Here is a 19,603-nt window from a genome sequence, read left to right as displayed (position 1 = left end):
CTCATTTTACAAATAAGGAAATTGAGCAAACAGGTTAAATGACTTGTCCAGGAACATACAGCTAGTAATTGTCTGAGGTCAGATTTGAACTCAGGAATATGAGTTTTCCAGACCTATCACTCTATCCACTGTATGACCTTGCTAATTACTCCTGGTACAATCTAGACACTCAATAAATATTTTTGACTCATTGGCTAATTTTTCATCTCAGGTATTGCCTTCTATAGAAATGGTTTCGTAATCTCCTGATTTGTTAATGTACTCATCCTAAAATTATTTTTTGTTGGCTGATCTATGTCTATATTGTATCCTTGTAACTTGAGGGCAAAAAAACTTTTTTTATAATTTTGTTTTTATATCCCCAGTACCTAAATTAATGATGTTCACAAATTAACAGATGTTGGCTAAATAGAATTAAATTGCTAAATTAAGTTAAATTGTGGCTAATAAGAATGAACTTGATCAATGAGCCTGACTTTTTTAATGACTGTTGAAAATTATAATTAATTCAACAACTATGGATTTCTTTTGCTTTTACTTTTTCACTTCATTCTTTGTTTCTTCTTCTTCAGGTGCTGTTACCACCCTATGATGACACAACTACAGCCTCAACAACAACTGCAGTGGGTGTAGGAGCAGGGGTAGGGGGAGGTATGGGTATGAACATGGGTGCTGATGCAAGTGGGGGTGCAGTTGCAAGTAAGGAGCCACCTCCACCTTATGTATCTGCCTAAGCCAAAAGGTAAAAGGGCCCTGGGAATAACAACTTCCCTCAGACATGTGAGCAATAGTTTGTTCCTTTGGAGATGGGCCCTCTAATGTTGCCCATCTTCTTGTCTGTTGCCGACCTCCTATGATTTTCAAACCCTGATATCATGTTAAAAATTTATTGTCCATAATTTCCAAAATGTGCTTCAATTACATCTTCTACCTGATGGGCTTCAGCATTTTTACATTTGTGCTAAGCCAATAGTAGCTTCAATTACAAGACTTTTATATTTAACATTTGGGACACCAGCCTTGAGTATGGGAGCAGTTTTATTTGGTCCCCATGGAAGTCCCAATATCAGGTAGAAGTGTTAGAATTTTTTTGTCTTTGTGCTCTTTAACTTTTGAAAAAAAATAACTGAAAAAAATTGAAAATATAAATAAAAATTTAAATTAGGGACAGATAAGGTTTTCCACCTCCCTCCTAATTCTGTTGTACAGGATGAGTTTGGTAGGACTGATACTTGCTAAAGCACTTGGGGAATGGCATAACCATTTCAACTATCCTAGGTGTTCACTGAAGAATCCTTTGTAGGACTTAAAAGTCAATAGCAGATTTGAATTTATGCTCCTTGATTCCTGGCAAAGGTCACTCATGTCTTTTAAACTCACTCAATTTTCAATTCCATAAATATAAATTTTCTATAGAAAAATTCTCCCCAAAACAATGAGATGTTCTGAAATTCTTGGTTCCTGTTCTACTCCAAGCTGTGCACTTGAAAATGTACTAGAGCTTCATCAATCACCTATCATTGACCCATCAACTTTCCAAGCACTTGAATGGAGCCTTTCATAGTTCCTTTCTCAAACTGAATAAAGATGAAAAATCTTACATATTTAAAGATGTTAAATCAAGGATGATATTTTTGCCTCATGTTTAGAATTTCAAGTCACCCTCTCAATTCTTGATCCTCTCTCAAGAGATCCCTGGGTGGACCTAAAACATATACAATAGAGCTGGTAGGTTTTATACATGTAAGCTTGTAAATTTTCACATTAGTTAGGAAAGAAGGCAAAGAATTTCTTCATGTTCTCTGCAGCTATTTTCTCACCTATAAAATGACAGAGAATGTTGAACTCCATATTTAATATTGCATTAGCTCTCAATTGTATATGATTCTGATTTCTCAGACCCTAACAGTTCCTGTTTCAGCTTTCAGCATCCTTGCTTTCTCTCTTCCTTGATTTTTAAGTCCTCTACTCAAGTAGTAATATTCATTTGTCATATTACTCATTGGAAAGGCTAGCAGAATGTATTCAGCTCCCCATTCCTTCTGCCTCTTTCACCTCATCCCATGACTTTCTATAATGTACCCTGAACTCTGTCTGTCTTGATTTCATGGCTCTGCTCTTTGAGGCATCCCCACATAGTCTCATTCATTTGACCATTTCTGGGGCACCCCCTTCTATGGACAGAAAAGTATGAAATCTCTAGGTCCAATTCCAGAGGGTCAAGTAAGCAGGGCAGAGGGGGGACAGGGAAAGCAGGGCAAGGGGGACAATACCCATGTAAGTGAGAAGGGCAAGGGCCAATGCCATCTGAGTTCTATACATTGCTAAATAGACAGGTCAGTGGTATAGCTAGAGTAAGGGTGTATGATTTGCTTGAGTATTAACAAATCTGGCTAGCATGGTTTCTATTTAGCACATCCTGTAGTTTTACAAAACCATTTGCAAATGTTTTTTGGTGTTTAGAGCAGCTTAGTGGGAGAGAAGGGTCATTATCCTACTCAAAAGCAAGAATCCTGGAAAAGATTTCAAAGAGTTCTTGATAAAAGGAAATAAATTTAGTAAACCTGATGAAAAAAAAATCTTTCTGGGCAGAGGAAGCTTGTGGAGGTTATATGAGTGAGAGAGTTGTCCAGAATGGGGAAAACGGGAGGAGGAAAAAAATAGGGAGTTTAGAATAGAAAGATCAGTGGATCTGAGTCAGTTGAGAGAGTACAAAACAAGTATCTATGTGAGACTGAAGACAATAGGAACTTTTCCCTGGAGTTGGGGAAGGAGGTAAAGGTGAGGGAAAGATGAGGCTGAGAGAGGAGCACGTTACCAAGAAAATATTTGGTAGGTCGCTTGCTCTCCAAAGATTGGGAATATTTTTTGGTAGCATAAGCCAGTCCCTAACTCCCTGCATCTACCAGTTAGGGCTAGGTCCTGTTGTTTGATCTCACCAAAACTATACCAGGCCCTCTCAGGGAGGTGGTCAAGACAATCTCTGAGGCACGTAGATAGATATTAACAGAAACCTTCAAACTTATGTGGTAAGATTCTTTCTCTCTCCATCCAAACAAGCATTCCTTTTTTGATTTCTGGGATGCTGAACAACCCTATGACATATAAAGCAAACCCCAAATTCCTCTGAAGGTGGAATATATTCCACTTTTCTTACTGGGTATTATTCTTTATTTGAAAGTCAGCAATTCTATTATTTGTTCATTGCTAAATGTGCTCTGTGTGAAAGCTTCCTGCAATTAAAAGTAATATGTCCTCATGTCTAAGAAAATAGCCTTTGGAAACTCTGGGCATGCTGCCCCATGGACCATCCCCTCCCTGATATTGTCATGCAAAAGTCACACGATTTCCACGTGAATAAGAAATAAATGTCATGTTTGTTCCATGCCTGTGGTTTTTGTTTTGTTTTGTTTTTTGTTTTTTTAATGCTGAGAAAATCAAAATCTCCTAATCTGGGAACTAAGGGATACTGAACAGACATTTGAAGGCATAATTCCTAACTCCTGCCAGTGGCCCACTCTCCTCCCCACAACTTTCTCATCTGCTTTGCATATGGTGTGCAATGGGCCTAAGTGCAGCCTTAATAAACAGTTGAGATTTTACCCCTTTTCACAAGAGACTAACTATGGGGAATGTTTACCCCTAAGAATCAGCCTGATTTTTTTCTATTAGTGTCTCTCATAATTACTTTGTATAAACACTCCTTGAATTCCATAGTTTCCAGCTTCTAGACCCACACAGAGTTAGCAGATTATAGAAAATAAAAAAGGAAAAGAGTTGTAAGAGAATTTCACCCATTTCTAAAGAAGACATTAATGAATGATTTAAAAAAAAAATAAACATATCCCTCTCCTACCAGGGAGCCACCCTTTATAACAAAGATGTTTAAAAGAGAAGGGGAAAAAATAGGTCAGCAAATCTAATTGACACATCATAAAATGTGATTTTTTTTTTTTTTGTAGTATTCCACACCCATAATCCCCTGCTTCAGCAGAGGCAGAAAGGAAATGCTTTCTATTTAGCTTTTCTATGGGGCCAAGATTGATCATAATTTCCCAGAATTGGGGCTTGTTTTTTTTTTTTTTTTTCTATTTACATTGTTGTAATCATTTTGCATATTATTTTCCTATTTCTGCTTACTCTTCTTACCATCATTTTATAAAATCTTCCTATAATTCTCTATATTCACTTTATTCCTCATTTCTTATAGTCCCATAATATACTATTGTATCCCTTTATCACATCTTGTTTAACCATTCCCCAAATAATGGGTATATATCAGAACTCTTTGCTACTTCACAAAGTACTGTATATTGAGGTGGGTGGGGCACCCCCATTAAAAAAAAAAAGACTATTAGAATCTTTTTTTTTTTTTTAAATTATTGACCTCCTTGAGATATTTGCCCAGCAGTAGAATCAATGGGCTAAAGAACATGGACATTTTAGTTATTTTCTTCAGAGAATTTTGAATTGCTTTCTAGAATAGTTACACTTATTTATAGTTCCATCAACCGTACAATAATGTACCCTTCTTTCCACAATCTCTCCAACATTGATAAATCCTTTTTCCTTGTCATCTTTGCCAAATTGCTGGCTATGAAGTATTACCTGATTTGTGTCTGCCTTATTATTAATGAATGAATGAAAAACATCCAGAGATAATTCATGTTTATGCAGTAATTTCAAGCTTTCAAAGCACATTACTACTCTGTGAAGCAGGTAATGCAAATTAAACACTAGGAACCTGAAAATTCTAAGAAATCTATTCTGGAGACCTTTCCAACATTTCCCAGGTTAGTGGTGACTATTTAGATTGGTTAATATATATATTACAGCCTGAGTCCCCACCAATAAAACACTATCCATTTTCAAACCATGCAAAAGACATTGATCTAAGAAAAAATGCATTTAATCCATCAATCAATCAAATAACAATTATTAAGGACCCACTATATGCTAGCACTGGGAATACATGAAGAAGCAAAAGGCAGTTCCTGCCCACAAGAGATTACAATCTAAGTTAAATCTAAACATTAAAACAAAATAAATGACAAGAAGGAACCAAGTAGTCGACTAATATACAAATGAGTACAATCTACAATGTTTTCCAAAGTGGGAGATAGGGAAGAATTTTCCTGAGGAAAATAGAAAAAAAGGCTACAAAATCATACTTAAGGATTTTATCAAAGTACATATTAACTTAGCAAACCATATATCAACATTATCTCTGTTCTGTTTACTTTGGTAAAGTCAAAAGACCTATGCACTAGAGCATTACTAAAGCTGAGAGTAATACAATTCTCTATTATACAGTTATATTTATTCCCATTTTTGGGGTGAGAAAATTGAGGTAAATATCCACTACCACTTTGCTAATTGTTGAGTTAAAGCTCTAAGCTAGGCTATTAATACCAAAACAGTGTTTTTTTTCACTATGTTATATTGTATATGCCTTCTATATCATGACTACTCCAAAGTATTTTCCTCACAATAACTATGAGAGAGGGACATAGTCCAAGAATCTTCAGATACATAGAGATTAAATGATTTGCCTCAAAGTCATATGTCTGAGGGCACTGAGGTGGTTATAGTAAATAGAGCAGTGGGTCTAAAGTCAGGAAGATCAGAGTTCAAAATCAGTCTCAGATAATAAACATATGAACCAAAAAAAAATTGAAAAACAAAACTAAAATCAACCTCAGATATTTGCTGGGCAAGCCATTTAACTAAATCTGTCTGCTTCCATTTTCCCTTTCAAAATATGGAAATGATAATTACACTTAACTCAAAAGGTTGCTGTGAGAATAAAATAAATTTCTGCAAAACTTCAAATGTTCTATAAATGCTAGCAATTATTATTTTAGTTCATTTACAAAATCCTATTTTTGTTTTTTGCTTTTTTTCACAAGGCAATTGGGTTTAAGTGATTTGCCTCAGGTGACACAGCTAGGAAGTTTGAAGCTTCTGAAGCTGAATTTGGTACTCTATCCACTGCACCATTTAACTGCCCCTTTGCTTTTCTCTATTGCCTTCCACTTCTTCTGATCTTTCTGATAAGTAAAACAAGATCATAACTAGAACATTCAGGATCTCATCCTGGTTTCCCTTGTAGGGAAAGTAGCTTTATTTTTTCATATCTCTTTATATTTTTACTTAAAAAGGAAATTTGTTGATTTCTGGGATTATTTTGGAAGGTAATATCTCTTCTTGCCATGTAGTCCCTGGTCATGTTTCATATCTGGGGGGTTCATTCTGAATCTCTCACTTAAGTATATAGCTACTACATCCTCCATTCAAAGTAGTTATCCATTAGCCTAAAGGACTAAGTCATTCTGCTACTATCATAACTCAAGCCTTAGTAATACCCAAAATAACTCCTGTGGTTGTTTAAAATGAGTTCTTGGCATCTGAGATGCATGTTCTAAAAGGGAAGGAAAAAGAGGTATTGCAAAGACATCTCCACACCCATGGATTTCACCCAAAATTGTGCTGCAAACTGGCCAAGTTTCTTGCTGACTAGCTCATTTAAGCCTGGATGGTGGCCAGATTTGACCTTCTACCCAGAAGACCATGTGCACCTTCTGCCAACTTCAAGACTGGGACCTGAGGAGAAGAGATAAGCTGTCACTCGGCCAGTACCGGAAATATGGCATCAACTACGCCCATCACTATAAACCCAATTAGCCAGAACAGCTGCTATTTGAGAAGTAACTCAAATTAATGCAGAAATAGAATCATTTAAGCTTTGTTTTTCTTATGCCCCTCTCACTCAATTCATGCTCATCTTTATGTGAAGAACCTCCAAAGCTTGCTAAGATAAGGAATCTCTGAACACAATAAAGAAATCTGTTGTGATTATTGCAATTTGCTTTCAATTGTGACATCTAGGCTTTGTTGTGTGGTCAGAGTGGAAGAAATGATTGATCAAACAGAGGCAGTCTGGAAAAGATATTGAAGGTTTGTTTTAGAATGCTCTCTGTAAGTTCATCAAATGCCAAGTATATTCTGTCATGGACTTAGAGAATAGAGTTCCATTGTGGCACTTCTGAACAGGCTGATATTTACCTGGTGCATTCATTCATTTATTTATTCAACAAACATCTAGGTGGCACAGTGGATAGAGCTCTGAGGCTGGAATCAAGAAGATCAAACCCTTACTAGCTGTGTGACTATGGGCAAGTCACATAATCCTATTTGCCTCAGTTTCCTCATCTGTAAAATGAGCTGGAGAAGGAAATGGCAAGCCGCTCCATTATCTCTACCAAGAAAACCTCAAATGGAATCACAGAGTCAGACACAACCTAAAAACTGAACAAGTATGAGATATTATGCTAAGACAAGAAAATACAAAGATAAGATAAACTGCCTGTTCTTAAGAAATTTATATTCTATAATGGAAACAACATGAACATTGATTGATAAATAAATACAAAGTAATATTGAGGAATAGAAAGGACACAAATAACTTGGGGTGGGAGAGACATGAGAAAGTTAGAATAATCCCCATGTAGGACTTGTGCTTGAAATGATTCTTGAGGTGAGGAATTCTACAAGGATGTAGTAAGGAAGAAGTACATTCCAGGTAGCAGTGATAAGCCTATGCAAAAGTGCATGTATACATTAATTCCCCTACCAAATACACACAATTTGACAAGTAAAATGTATAGGATGTTCTAGACCACTGAGAGCCTAGAACTAGTTTATTAACTATGTATGAGTATGAAAGTCAAGTGACTTAAATGCTTTGGTTGGACATTTATATTCAAATTAAGACATCATGGAACTGTCAGCCATAGTGTAATACCTACCTGGACCTCCACATTGATTTCTTAGCTAGCCTGATTCATTCACCACAAGCTGATCTCATACAGACAGATTTAAATTCCTAAAGGACTACCATATGTCTGCACTTAAACTCTCAGAGTTGTAGGGACTCCCACTATAGCTCTTGAACCTCTAGGTGAGTCATTTCCATTTGTATAAAACCAGCCACTCAAGATGACAACTTTAGATTTTCAATATAATTTTCCTCTTAATAGTAAGGTAAAAGCAGTAATAAGTAATAAATCATGATTACCATAAACAAGTGAAGGAATAATCAATACATCACAATAGAAATGTAACATACCCATCAATCTGAGAGAAATAATGATTTCTTTATTATATTAATAACTAATTATTGAATTAGTACCAAGTTTTTTTCTGTTTTTCTTCTTCCTCATCCAGGAATCAACCATTAAAATTTTGCTAAAAAACTTATACAGGTTAAGATCTAATCAGATAGTAAAAAAAAAAAAATTCAAATTTGGGCTAATGAAAGATTCCTGCCCATTAATTATGTTGAGGTTACAGGGTACAGTTATACTCTTCCTGTATTGGGACACCAAAATAGTGGGGTTATACACCAAAAAGGTGGAGTATAAGATAATATCCCCAAAACATATTGATGTTAGGGCAGTGTCGCTAGTTGTCTTAAAAGAATTTGTAGGTTTAGACATCAAGGAGCAAAGATTTTATTACACTGCTAAGAGAGGGTTAAATTCATAAAGGTCCTTAGCAAAGTAAAGCATTTGGCAAGTAACAAGGGGGAAGATAAGTTCCTTAATAGTAACCAGGAAGAAAACACCATTAAGGGGAAGATACCATAAAGTAAGACTAACCCTAAAAGGGATTTAAGCACTTTAAAAAGAATTAATAAGGAAGTTACAGAAGAATAGGAAATATAACTTGGGGAGAAGGAGGGTAAGTTGACATCATAACCTGGCTTTCGGATTAGATATGGTAACTGGTTATGATGGTTTTGTCAATATAAAGAATTCAGCTAAGAATTCTACCAGAGAATTCTTTCCAGGAATGGGGCTGTAATAAAGGTTCTATTTAACAAAAGGCCTAATTAGACCCAAAGGTCCATTTATTATCCTATTTGTGCTCCTTTCTATTTATCTGAGGGAGTATCTAGGCTTCCAGATTGTTTACAGTAATTCAGGCTCTCTCTGGATACCACTATTTCCTGCCAAAAGCCTGGGGGTCCTATTCAGCCCCCATCAATTATGTTCACTCACACCAGGTCTGGGAATATGTATTCTCCCTATTGTCAAGCCCGTAATATGGAAATTGATGAGTCTCTTTGATGCTCCAAGTCAAGTACCTCAAGACCCTCATGTAATATAGTTCAACCTCTCAATAAAATATTCATTCTCTCATTAATTGTTACCAATCAGAATCGATCAGTAACTTTTAAGGGCTTATAAACTGTAAGCAGTCAAGACAGCCACTTACCTCTTTTTATTAATAAACATGCTAGTCTTATTAATAAAATTATTGTTACCCAGAAATTCTGTCCCTTGAACTTTTTAAATGTCACAAATCTATGAAATACCTATTGGGAAAAGATAGCACATACGGCAAAAAATGGAAATTTGGCAGGAAAGCAAATGAGTGAAGAAAATCTTTATGCTCAGAGTAATTTCAACTGGATTGCAGGGCTTGATATCATTAGCTCATTTAGGAATGTAACTCCTATCTCAAAGCCTATTGGTCAGTACTCTTTCTTCAATGGTGGAGATAAGTGCTCTGCCTTGAGAGGTAGGATGGAATTAATGAGAGACACAAGAGCTCTAGCCTTCAATAGTTTTTCTTCAAGAAGGAAAATGAAAGAGGTCAGCTTTAGATTGCTGAAGGAAATAAGAGGAACTGACCATCTTTATCATGTCTCTATCCCAGAAGATTACAGAAGAGATTGTGAGGAGTTTCCCTTTAGGTAAGATCCAGGACAATCTTTTTTTTGATTGAACTGAGTTAACTCACTTCCAATGGGAGAGTTCCTTCACTTTTTGCATTACTTGGCATATATCCTCCTAAATATACCTTCTTTGAGTTTTATTATGATTTAAACAAGTAGGTTTCTTGGTTATGTATTCATTGTGAAACTGGAATTTGATTGGAAAGAGGCCAAACCTTGGCTATAAAGCTTTGGGTTCTCCTCTCCAATAATAATGACACAACTATCAGAAATTAGATGGAACCCTTTCATATCCCCTAAAGTAACAATATTTAAAGGAGCAGACAGATATAGACTTCTACTCTAGTAACCTCTTTCTTTGAGGAAAGCAGATTAACTTCTTGCCCAATTATCTCCTTGCTCTCTGGTCATGATAAAAGTCTACCTCAGAGAAGGGAGTAAGGGGAAGAAGTTAGAAATGTTTATTCTGCCTTTCTTCAAAACATACATAATGATTTTCAAAGACTATGCAAAAAAAGGATTTCTTGACTTTAGGAATCTGGAATGAATGAGGGTATGTATTACTTGGTTATCATGCCAAAGATGATTAACTGTATTGGCAGGCCCAGTCTTAACTATTTTATTGTAAAGATGAGGATAGGAACTACTTTTTAAAATATATATTGCCATTAGAATACTGTACCTAGCACACTTGAAAATCCTCAACAAATTCCAATACCCAAGGAATGAAATTTCATGGAAAAAAATTTATCTTGAAAGTTATTTTCTGAACTGATACAAAATGAATTGAGCAGAACCAGAAGAACATTATACACAGTAACAGCAATATTGTTTAATGATCAACTGTGAATGACTTGGCTATTCTTTAAAATACAATAATCCAAGACAATTTTGAAGGACATATGGTAAAAAATATCATCTACCTTCAGAGAATTCAAACTCAAATTAAAATGTACTTTTAAAAAATTGGGGAAGAGGAATGTCTATGTTTTCTTTTACAGCATGGCTAATTCAGAAATGTTTTTCAAATTGCTTGCTTTCTCAAGGAGAAGAGAGGGCAAAGAAAGAGAAATTTTAGAACTGAAAAAAATTTTAAATGTGTAAAAATTTTTATATGTAGTTGAGAAAAATAAAATAAAATAAGAGAAAAATAATTTTCTCTCCCTCCATTGATAACGGAAGAAAAATTAAGTCCTTGTTGCAAACCCACATGGTCAAGCAAAATAAATTCCCTTACTGGCCATATCACAAGAAAGATGTCTCATTCTGCATTCTGAATACATCTTCTTATCAAGAGGTAAATAATATATTTCATCATGAGTCCTCTGGAATTGTGGTTGATCATTACACTAATCATGCTTTTGAAGTTGTTTGTCTTAACAATATTGTCATTGTATAAATTGTTCTATTGGTTCTGTCCACTAACCATACATGAGTTCATACAAGCTTTCCTAAGTTTCTCTAATACCATGCCCTTCATTATTTCTTATGGTAAAATGGTAATCTATTACATTGATATTCATAATTTGTTAAGTCATTTCCCAATTAATGATTACCTCCTCTTTTTCTAATTTTTTGCCATCATAGAAAGAATTGCTATAAATATTTTTGTACATCTTAAAGTTTTGTTTTGTTTGGGATTAATTCCTTTCTTAATGCACTCTCTCTCTTATTCCTCCTTTTTTCTTTTCTCTTTTCCAAACTATAGAAATGTTTTTCTATAATCTTGTATGCATTTTTCCCTTCTTTGACCAGTCAAGATGAGAGCAAAGTTCAAATAAATACTTTCTATAAAATTTAAAGTCTTAGAGAATTGCTAATCAATCAATACCTGTTCCAAGTCACATATTATATGTCATTAGGACTTGACCCTGTATCTTCCTGACTTTGATCCAGTATTCTATCTATTATGTCATACCTTTTGTGTATTCTCTTTACCAAAAGGGAGCTGGAATGAATGAAGGTAGCCATTTGAAAGCATGATATTCAGGTGTGGAAAGTTAATATGTTAACATGTGAAAAGTGAAGAGTCAGTGGCTAAAGTATTGGACTTGGAATCAGATTTCTATTGTCTACTAAGATAAGGGCTTCTACATTCATCTACACTGAACTGAATATTTTAAAACACTATCTTCAGAGAGTTTATTTTTTGTAGATACAATACATACACAGATTCTATGTGTAACCTACCATGCCTACAGAGGTCAATGACTTAAGAGACTTGATAGTTGGAGGAACTAAGATAGATGAATTAATAAGATTATTTAAGTCCTAGAGTCTTCTCTGACTTTGCTAATGAAGAGGCTGTAGGAGAAAGAAGGAGGATGCAATCTTGCCATTACAAAAAGTGCAGCAGATGTCATGCTACCTGATGAGATCAGAGCAGATTGCTGTCTAGCAATTTGTTGGGAATTCAAAAGAAGTATGGTGGCTCCATGCTCAGTTGACCTGGTGTCAATTTGGAGTTGATAAAGTAAATCCTTTTCTCTTTTTATTTGGGCTTCTCTCCCCAGTACAATTGTGTATGGAAAAACAATTTACTCTGAATCAAGTCAATCCTTTGTCTCTTTTTAGTCTTCTTGAAAGATCATTTGGGGCTTTGACATCATTGTTTCTTTACCTCAAATGGTCACTTTTATTATTATCCTTTAAAAATGTAATAAAGCTTGTTGATCAACAAAATTTTCAGTGTGTTATAGATAAGAGAAATAAGATAACTCTTTCCACTGCATGGAGATATTTTCTGCCCAATGTTCCACAAGTTGTAACTCAAGTATAAAAAAATGGAAACAGTTACTATCCTTTTATTAGCAGGAGAAAAAAAACTGGAATATAGTCCTGCCTTGGACCTTACAGAAAGGGAAACTTCAGCTTTTCCAGTGCTGAGTACAAACTGTGCTGTTATTATATTTCCCATGAGCCAAATCAAAAGTATTTGAGACCAGAGTGATCCTTCTCCTTTTATCATCTCTTTTTGTGAAAGAAATAATGTGCCCCCAAAGTCTATGATATGGAAGTGAACCACACTTTGGTCTGAGAAGCTTTGGAAATTTGTCCTTTCTTTGACTTTCCATTAGAGCTGCAAAAAGCTCCTAACATCAGAGGGGAATATGTTAAATAGGTCAAATAACTCACCTGGAGAGCATAAACAACATATTTGAAATTTGTATCTACTCTATCAACCTAGCATAGCCAGCAGGTTCTATGCTTGTTTACAAGCTCCCTTTGACAGTTAGAAATACATAGTAATACAAAGTCATTTCTAGAGAAGAAGATGGCTAACAATTAGGGAAATAAGGAAAGGACTTTGCAGGAAGTGATGGCTAAGCTATGGCTTGAAGGAAGTTCCAGATCTGTTTGCACATCTAGTTGTGACAGCAGAGCAGAGAGCCCTTTGGTCATTTAGTGAAGCCTATAGACCCTTCATAGTATCATGTTTTTAAGAAATTGAAAGGAATACTAGGTTTTCGGTTAGAGATTAGTAAAAATAAAGATGTAATATTCTCCCTATCCAAGTTCATGGGCATCCCCCTCTGAATCTTTTCCAGATCCATTGACACTCCATGGATACCAAGTTAAGAACTCTAAATCTAAATATATATGTACATTACTCATTCATTTGATTTTGTCTATTGAAAAAGCATTTTAAAAATAACCTTCATGTGCCTTTTAAACACATGGAGGAAAAAGCTTCTATTCTTTCTTCAACTGAAACAAATAAGTATTTGATCCCTTCATCATCATCTCTTTGAAATTTGTATTTTTTCCCCTCTAAATATGACAATTACAGGAGTTAGAAAGGGAAAGCCTGCTTTTTGTTCACCTACTTTCTGATCATTGCTCTTGGGATATTTGGAATTGCTTTGAGGGGGAAAGAGTTGTTGTTTTAAATAGCTTGCAGAGTCTTCTACTTCTTTAAGAGACCTCTATAGTCAATGAGAGATGATAGCTTTTAAATAATTACATTAAATCTTGTTCTTCTCAATCTCATCATTTTTTAGAAACATGGGATGTTGGAGCCAAATGGGAATCATCTAGTCCAATCCTTTTATTTTTCATGGTTTGTTGTGGTCCATCACCTCATATTCATCAGTGGACTAGCTGGAGAGTTTCCCCTTCTACAGAAGGCCTCATACAAGACAGTATCTCAGCTCTTTTTCCCAATTAAAGGATATAAAAGGTTTCTACTTTTGTTTTGAGATACATTTTGTTGAATACTGCCAATACAGTCAGAATTTTATAAAAGAGATTAGTCACTGCCCAAGTGTCTTGCTGCTTGATTTAATACTAATATAACTTGACAGACACAGAACTGCCATCTGAGAAGGTGATTGAGTCTCACAGGGAAGAACTTTTCTGGTAATGCTTCACTCCACAGAGACTCTGAAGGAAAGGAATAATGAATGAAAAAACACCATGTGCGATGTGGTGGTCTTTCCAAGAATCAGCCAAAGTTCACTCTTTTCTTTTTTAAAAAACCATCAAAGTAATACGCTTTCCGAAAGGATCACAGTTCAGCCTTGTTGACATTCATAGGATCATGGTGTTTGGCACTGAAAAGGACATGAAAGATCATCTAATTCAACTCATCTTTTACAGTAATGGAGTATTACACAAGGACAAGGCTAGGCTTTCCTGTATGCATGCTTTGCAGTAGACACCAACCTATTAGAACAGAATTTCGATTACTAGGAGACTGGGGTCTAGTACATGAAGAAGATCTACAAATGCTGAGAAGGGAGAAAGGAAATAAGAATCCAAGGAACCCACACAGAGGTGAGGTTTGCTGAGACAGATATGACAGCATCTGCCACTTATAGCCTTCCCAGAAAGCAATTAATGCTCCTTTTCTAGCATGGCTCTCTACTTTCAGCAACTCAGGACTCAGATGTCACTTCTGCTCCTCTTTTCCACATGGCTCTCCTAAGTTCTCTCTTCTTCCTTTCCCTTTCCAAGCATTTCTGTCTCTTCTTTATCACAAAATGCTCACCTCAAGTTAGTACCAGACCCTTGGGAAATCAGATGGATATGTGCTGCTACACAGCATGCTTGGTCACAGTAGTTTGTTATCTGGCTTCCAAGTGGGTCTTTGCAAGATTTTTGGAAGACCAAAGAAATAAAATGATTTATCCAAAGTCACATAAATAGTAACTCATAGAATGGATACTGGAGTTCTTTTGACTTTATCTAGTGCTAAATTTAACAAACAAGCAAGATTTAGCTTTTAACCAATAAGAATCTACTTGATGCTATGGGTCTTTAGTTATGGCTAGTGTTAGCTGCTTCCTGCTGTGAAATGCAGAACTGAAAACCCATCACATTAAACTATGGCCAAGTGAATTTCCTTTCCAACATGACCCAGTGTAAGAGACTCTAACTGGAACATATGCTGTTGTGGGCCACTTGGGAGCTCATAACTTAAATTTTATTCAATTCAATTCAATAAACATTTATTAAATGCTTACTATACACTAGGCATTATGCTAAGAGTGGAGCATACAAAACAACAGCAACAACAATAACAACAACAAAACCCCCCAAAAAACAAAACAAAAAAAGCAACCCAGAGGCAAAATGAATCTTAGACCTCAAGAAGTTTACAATATAATATATACAAAGCAAGCTATACGTAGAAAAATAGAAAATAATTAGAAGAGGGAAAGAGCTGGAAATTAGAAGGATTGGAAAAGACTTTCTGTAGAAGGTAGGATTTAGATGGACTTAAAGGAAGCTAAAAAGGTTAATAGTTGGAGTGGAGTAGGAAAAGCATTCCAAGCATGGGAAACAATCATAGAGAATGCTGGAAGCCATGAAATGGAATGTCTTGTTTGTAGGAAAGCGAGGAAGCTAGTATCATTGAATTGAAAAGTATGTGATTCATGTAATATGTATGGGATTGCCTGTCATCTAGGGGAGGGAGGGGAAAATTTGGAAAAATGAATACAAGGGATAATGTTTTATATATATATATATATATATATATATATATATATATATATATATATATATATATATATATATATATATATATATATATATATATATATATATATATATATAAAAGAAAAGTATGTGATTGGGAGTATGTGATTCTTTAACAAGAATAGAAAGATAAGAGGGGGCTATTTTATGAATGCCAAATTAAGCATTTTGTATTTGCTCCTGAAAGCAACAAGAAGCCACTGAAGTTTATTGAATTTGGAGGAAATGGGGATGAAATGATCATTCTTCACAAAAGTATCCAAAGTCCCTTTCAAAATGTCATATTTGTTTAAACAAATTTCAGTACTTTTCTGTCCTGATCCATTTCAACCTATGTAAACATGACAGTCCCATTTATTTAGACAAAATTTCAAAGGGATCATGGGAGTCATCAGATGTGGATAACTGAACACCTATTCTAAAAGGCAATTTTAGAGGGATTTAAGTGAGCAGTAGACATGAAAACAGTTGATAGCAGCCATACCTGGAAGTAGTTTTTCCTATGCTGAGTATTTTGTAGTGGCCTAGAATGAAGAATCCTGCCACTGTTATGTAGCCCAGATTCCTAGATCCTCACTTTTTCCTCTGCTCCCACAATGTAGATAACTGTTGAAATAGTACCTCTATTGATCCCAAAGATAATCATCTGTCTATCATGGAAAGATCTTCCATCCTTTAGACATGATCACATTTATTTGCTAAATGCTGAAACATCAGTATTAGGAATTCTGGCATGTTTTATGTCTTTAAAATATTCTTTGTTTTGCCCACTGCAGAATTTACTTTTTTTTTTTTTTGCTGAGGCAATTGGAGTTAAGTGACTTGCCCAGGATCACACAGCTAGGAAATGTTAAGTGTCTGAGACCAGATTTAAACTCAGGTCCTCCTGACTTCAGGGCTGATGCTCTATCCACTACACCAATTAGCTGCCCAGGATTTACTTTTAAGCCCAGGAACATTGGGCCATTGCTGAATGCATGACTACTATTTAATTGGTAGACCCCTTCAGTTCAATTAAATTCAGTCAATAATTAATTTTTTTTAATTGTGTGGAAGGTACTGTGCTGAACACTGGGGATACAAAGTTAGAAACAAAACATTACAAAACATTCCCTGCCCTTAAGGAGATCGTGTTATACTGGAAAGAAATGACATTTACACAGACATGACACTGTAGATTTTTTTTGTCCCTTTGACCATTTGGCTCACATACCTCCCTTAAGTCTTCAGGAAAACAATATTTCACTTTATTTTTTATTCTAGCAAGAAAACACAGCTTGGGTTACAGTAGTTCACTAAGTGGCATTCTTCTTGACACCTCAGTGCAGTGACCTTGCCAGTTTCTCTCTGGTTGGTGGAATGTTTCCCTAAAAAAACCCTTTAGTATGCTTGAGAAGGTGTTCAGCCTACAAATATCTAAATTGCTTACCCCACTGCTCAAATTACATTTCAAAGATCAGGCTAAATAGTTTAGATTAACCTCAATTATCCATATCCAAAAATTAATCGAGGGGATGAAATTGTTAAAATATAAATGTCAAAATGGAAAATCTCCTCCCTGTACCTAAATTTTGAACCACCTAAGGTGGGGATGTATCTGTGCTCCCTTCTCTCAAGCCCACTGCTTTCACAGATTTCTGTGAAAACAGAATCATCAGAACCAATAAAAATAAATTATGTGATCACAGTTTATTTGCACATAGAATAAAGTGAAATGATAGTTAGTTGATTAAGGCTCCTATATGGAGACACTTACATCTCTTATACCTCCTCCCGGTTACCCTGCCAGATATTTTGATGTGCCTCCTGACTATAGTACTTGAAATTAATGTGTCAGACAGTCAACTAGCATTTTTAAATCTAAAAGGCACTGTGGTAAGCACTGGAAATACAAAAAGGAGCAAAAGATAGCCTCTATTCTCATGAAACTTATAAATTAATGAGAAGACAATATGTAAACATGTAAACAACTAAGTACAAATAAGATATATAGACAGAATAAATTGGGGGTGGTCATAGAAGAAAAGATGCTGAAATTAAACAAGACTAGGAAAGGCTTCTTACAAAGGGCAGAACACTAAGTGAGACTTGAAGGAGATCTAGTAAAGTAGGAAGACAGACAACAATCCAGGCATGGAGAAAAGCCAGTGAAAATTAATGGTAGTGGAATAAAGAAGAGGGTATCCATACACATATTGAAGAATCATAATATAAAAAACAAAGAAAAGTGGGAAAACAAGAAGGGAAACAAAGGAAAATCTGTAGGCCAACAGCCCAATGTGATTCATAATAGCTGGTGACTCTAGCAACTCTGTTTTATTTTTCTTCTGACCTCCCAAGTCCTCGATTCAGGATCAGGATCATTGATTTAGAGCAAGAAGAGACTTTAAATGGCCTTTAGTCAAATGCCCTCATTTTACAGAAGAGGATATTGTTGTCCATGGGAATTACGTGGCTTGTCCAAGTACACACTTGATTTGAATCCACCCAGGTCCTCTGTTTCCAGATCCATTATTCTTCCCACTCTTCTATGATTCCTCTCAGGGTTAATGTAACTCAGGCTCCTTATTAAATAAAGATTGGACTCATTTTTGAGATCATAAGATCATATAATCATAATTGAAAGGAATCAAAAGGGTCGCTGAATCCAACTCCTGAGACCCAGAGGTATTACATAACCTGCCCAAAGTCACACAGTTGCCAGGATTCAAATCTAAATCATGAGATTATACATTTAGAATTTAAAGGGACCATTATGTCTAACCGCTTCATTTTATAGGTGAGAAAACTGAAGAAGATATGTGACTTGCAGTTAGTAAAACTAAGGCAATGTTCAAATTCAGTTCTTTTGACTACAAATCCAAGATACTTTTCCAACCATATAACCTTTCCTATCTCTGAGATTTTATGATTCTAGACATGAAATTATATTATTTTATTTTTGAATCCCATTACCAACAACAGTGCTTGACACATAAGTGGAACAGTTCATAAGACACATCTATAAAATGGAAATAATAGTAGCTATCAACTCTCAGGGTTGTTGTGAGAAGCAAATGAGGTAACAGATACAAAGAGATTTGCAAACCTTAAAGTTAGAAATATTTTTGTAGTTGTTCTTTAGTTGTTTTCAATCATGTCCAATCATGTTTTTGTGATTCCATTTGAGATTTTTATGGCAAAGATAACTAGATTGGTTTGCCATTTCCTTCTTCAGCACCTTTTACAGATGAGGAAACTGAGGCAAACAGAGTTAAGTGGCTTGCTCAAGGTCCCACAGCTAGTAAGAATCTGAGGCCAGATTTGAACTTATTAGGTGAGTCTTTCTGATTCCAGGTCTAGACACTTTATCCACTATGGCTACACCTAGCTACCCCTTATATTAAATATTAGCTATTAACAGGCATGAAATGTTTGTTGAATTGAAGAAGAAAATAATCAACTCTCCTTAGAGATTTTATGAAAGAAAAGCATCATGTCAAGAGAGGAAAGTTAAGTGCTTTCTTTATAAGAGAAGGGAGGTTACTCTGATGACACAATTGCTGTGTTTAGGAGTTTAATTCTTGTTCCTTTCTTTGACTCAAGACACTCTATAGAGAGTGTCTTACTATTGGGACATAGTGGAAGTGGAAAGCTCAGAATGAAGTGTTGTATTAGACTGGAAACCAAGAAAGAGAATGAGAAGTAAATTATCTTTACCATCTCAAGACATAATCAGATGCCCTTGGGAAACACATAATTTGTGTTCAATGTGTCAAAGAGAAAGTGCTGTCAGTTCTCATTGCTTAATTGGAGGGCATAAACAAATTGTAAAAGCTGGTATGTTTTGGTTTTTTACCTCTGGAAGGAGATAGGAAGCATATAAGCAATATGTGTATA

At 35.4% G+C, this 19,603-nt stretch overlaps 1 protein-coding gene across 1 annotated transcript in view; it reads left to right on the top strand.

Moving 5' to 3' along the window:
* The window catches only part of LAPTM4B (lysosomal protein transmembrane 4 beta), a 107,714-nt gene extending 104,329 nt beyond the window's left edge, over positions 1–3,385 (top strand). Inside the window, exon 7 of the mRNA XM_074268847.1 lies at positions 573–3,385. Within this exon, the coding sequence (XP_074124948.1) occupies positions 573–734 (162 nt within the window). The 3' untranslated portion in view covers positions 735–3,385. The remainder of the gene's footprint in view (positions 1–572) is intronic.
* Positions 3,386–19,603: the final 16,218 nt, after the last annotated feature.

Source organism: Sminthopsis crassicaudata, chromosome 1 (genome assembly GCF_048593235.1).
Source record: "Sminthopsis crassicaudata isolate SCR6 chromosome 1, ASM4859323v1, whole genome shotgun sequence".
NCBI lineage: Eukaryota > Metazoa > Chordata > Mammalia > Dasyuromorphia > Dasyuridae > Sminthopsis > Sminthopsis crassicaudata.
The sequence above is the reverse complement of the archived record's forward strand: the minus strand, read 5'-3'. Positions and strand labels throughout refer to the sequence as shown.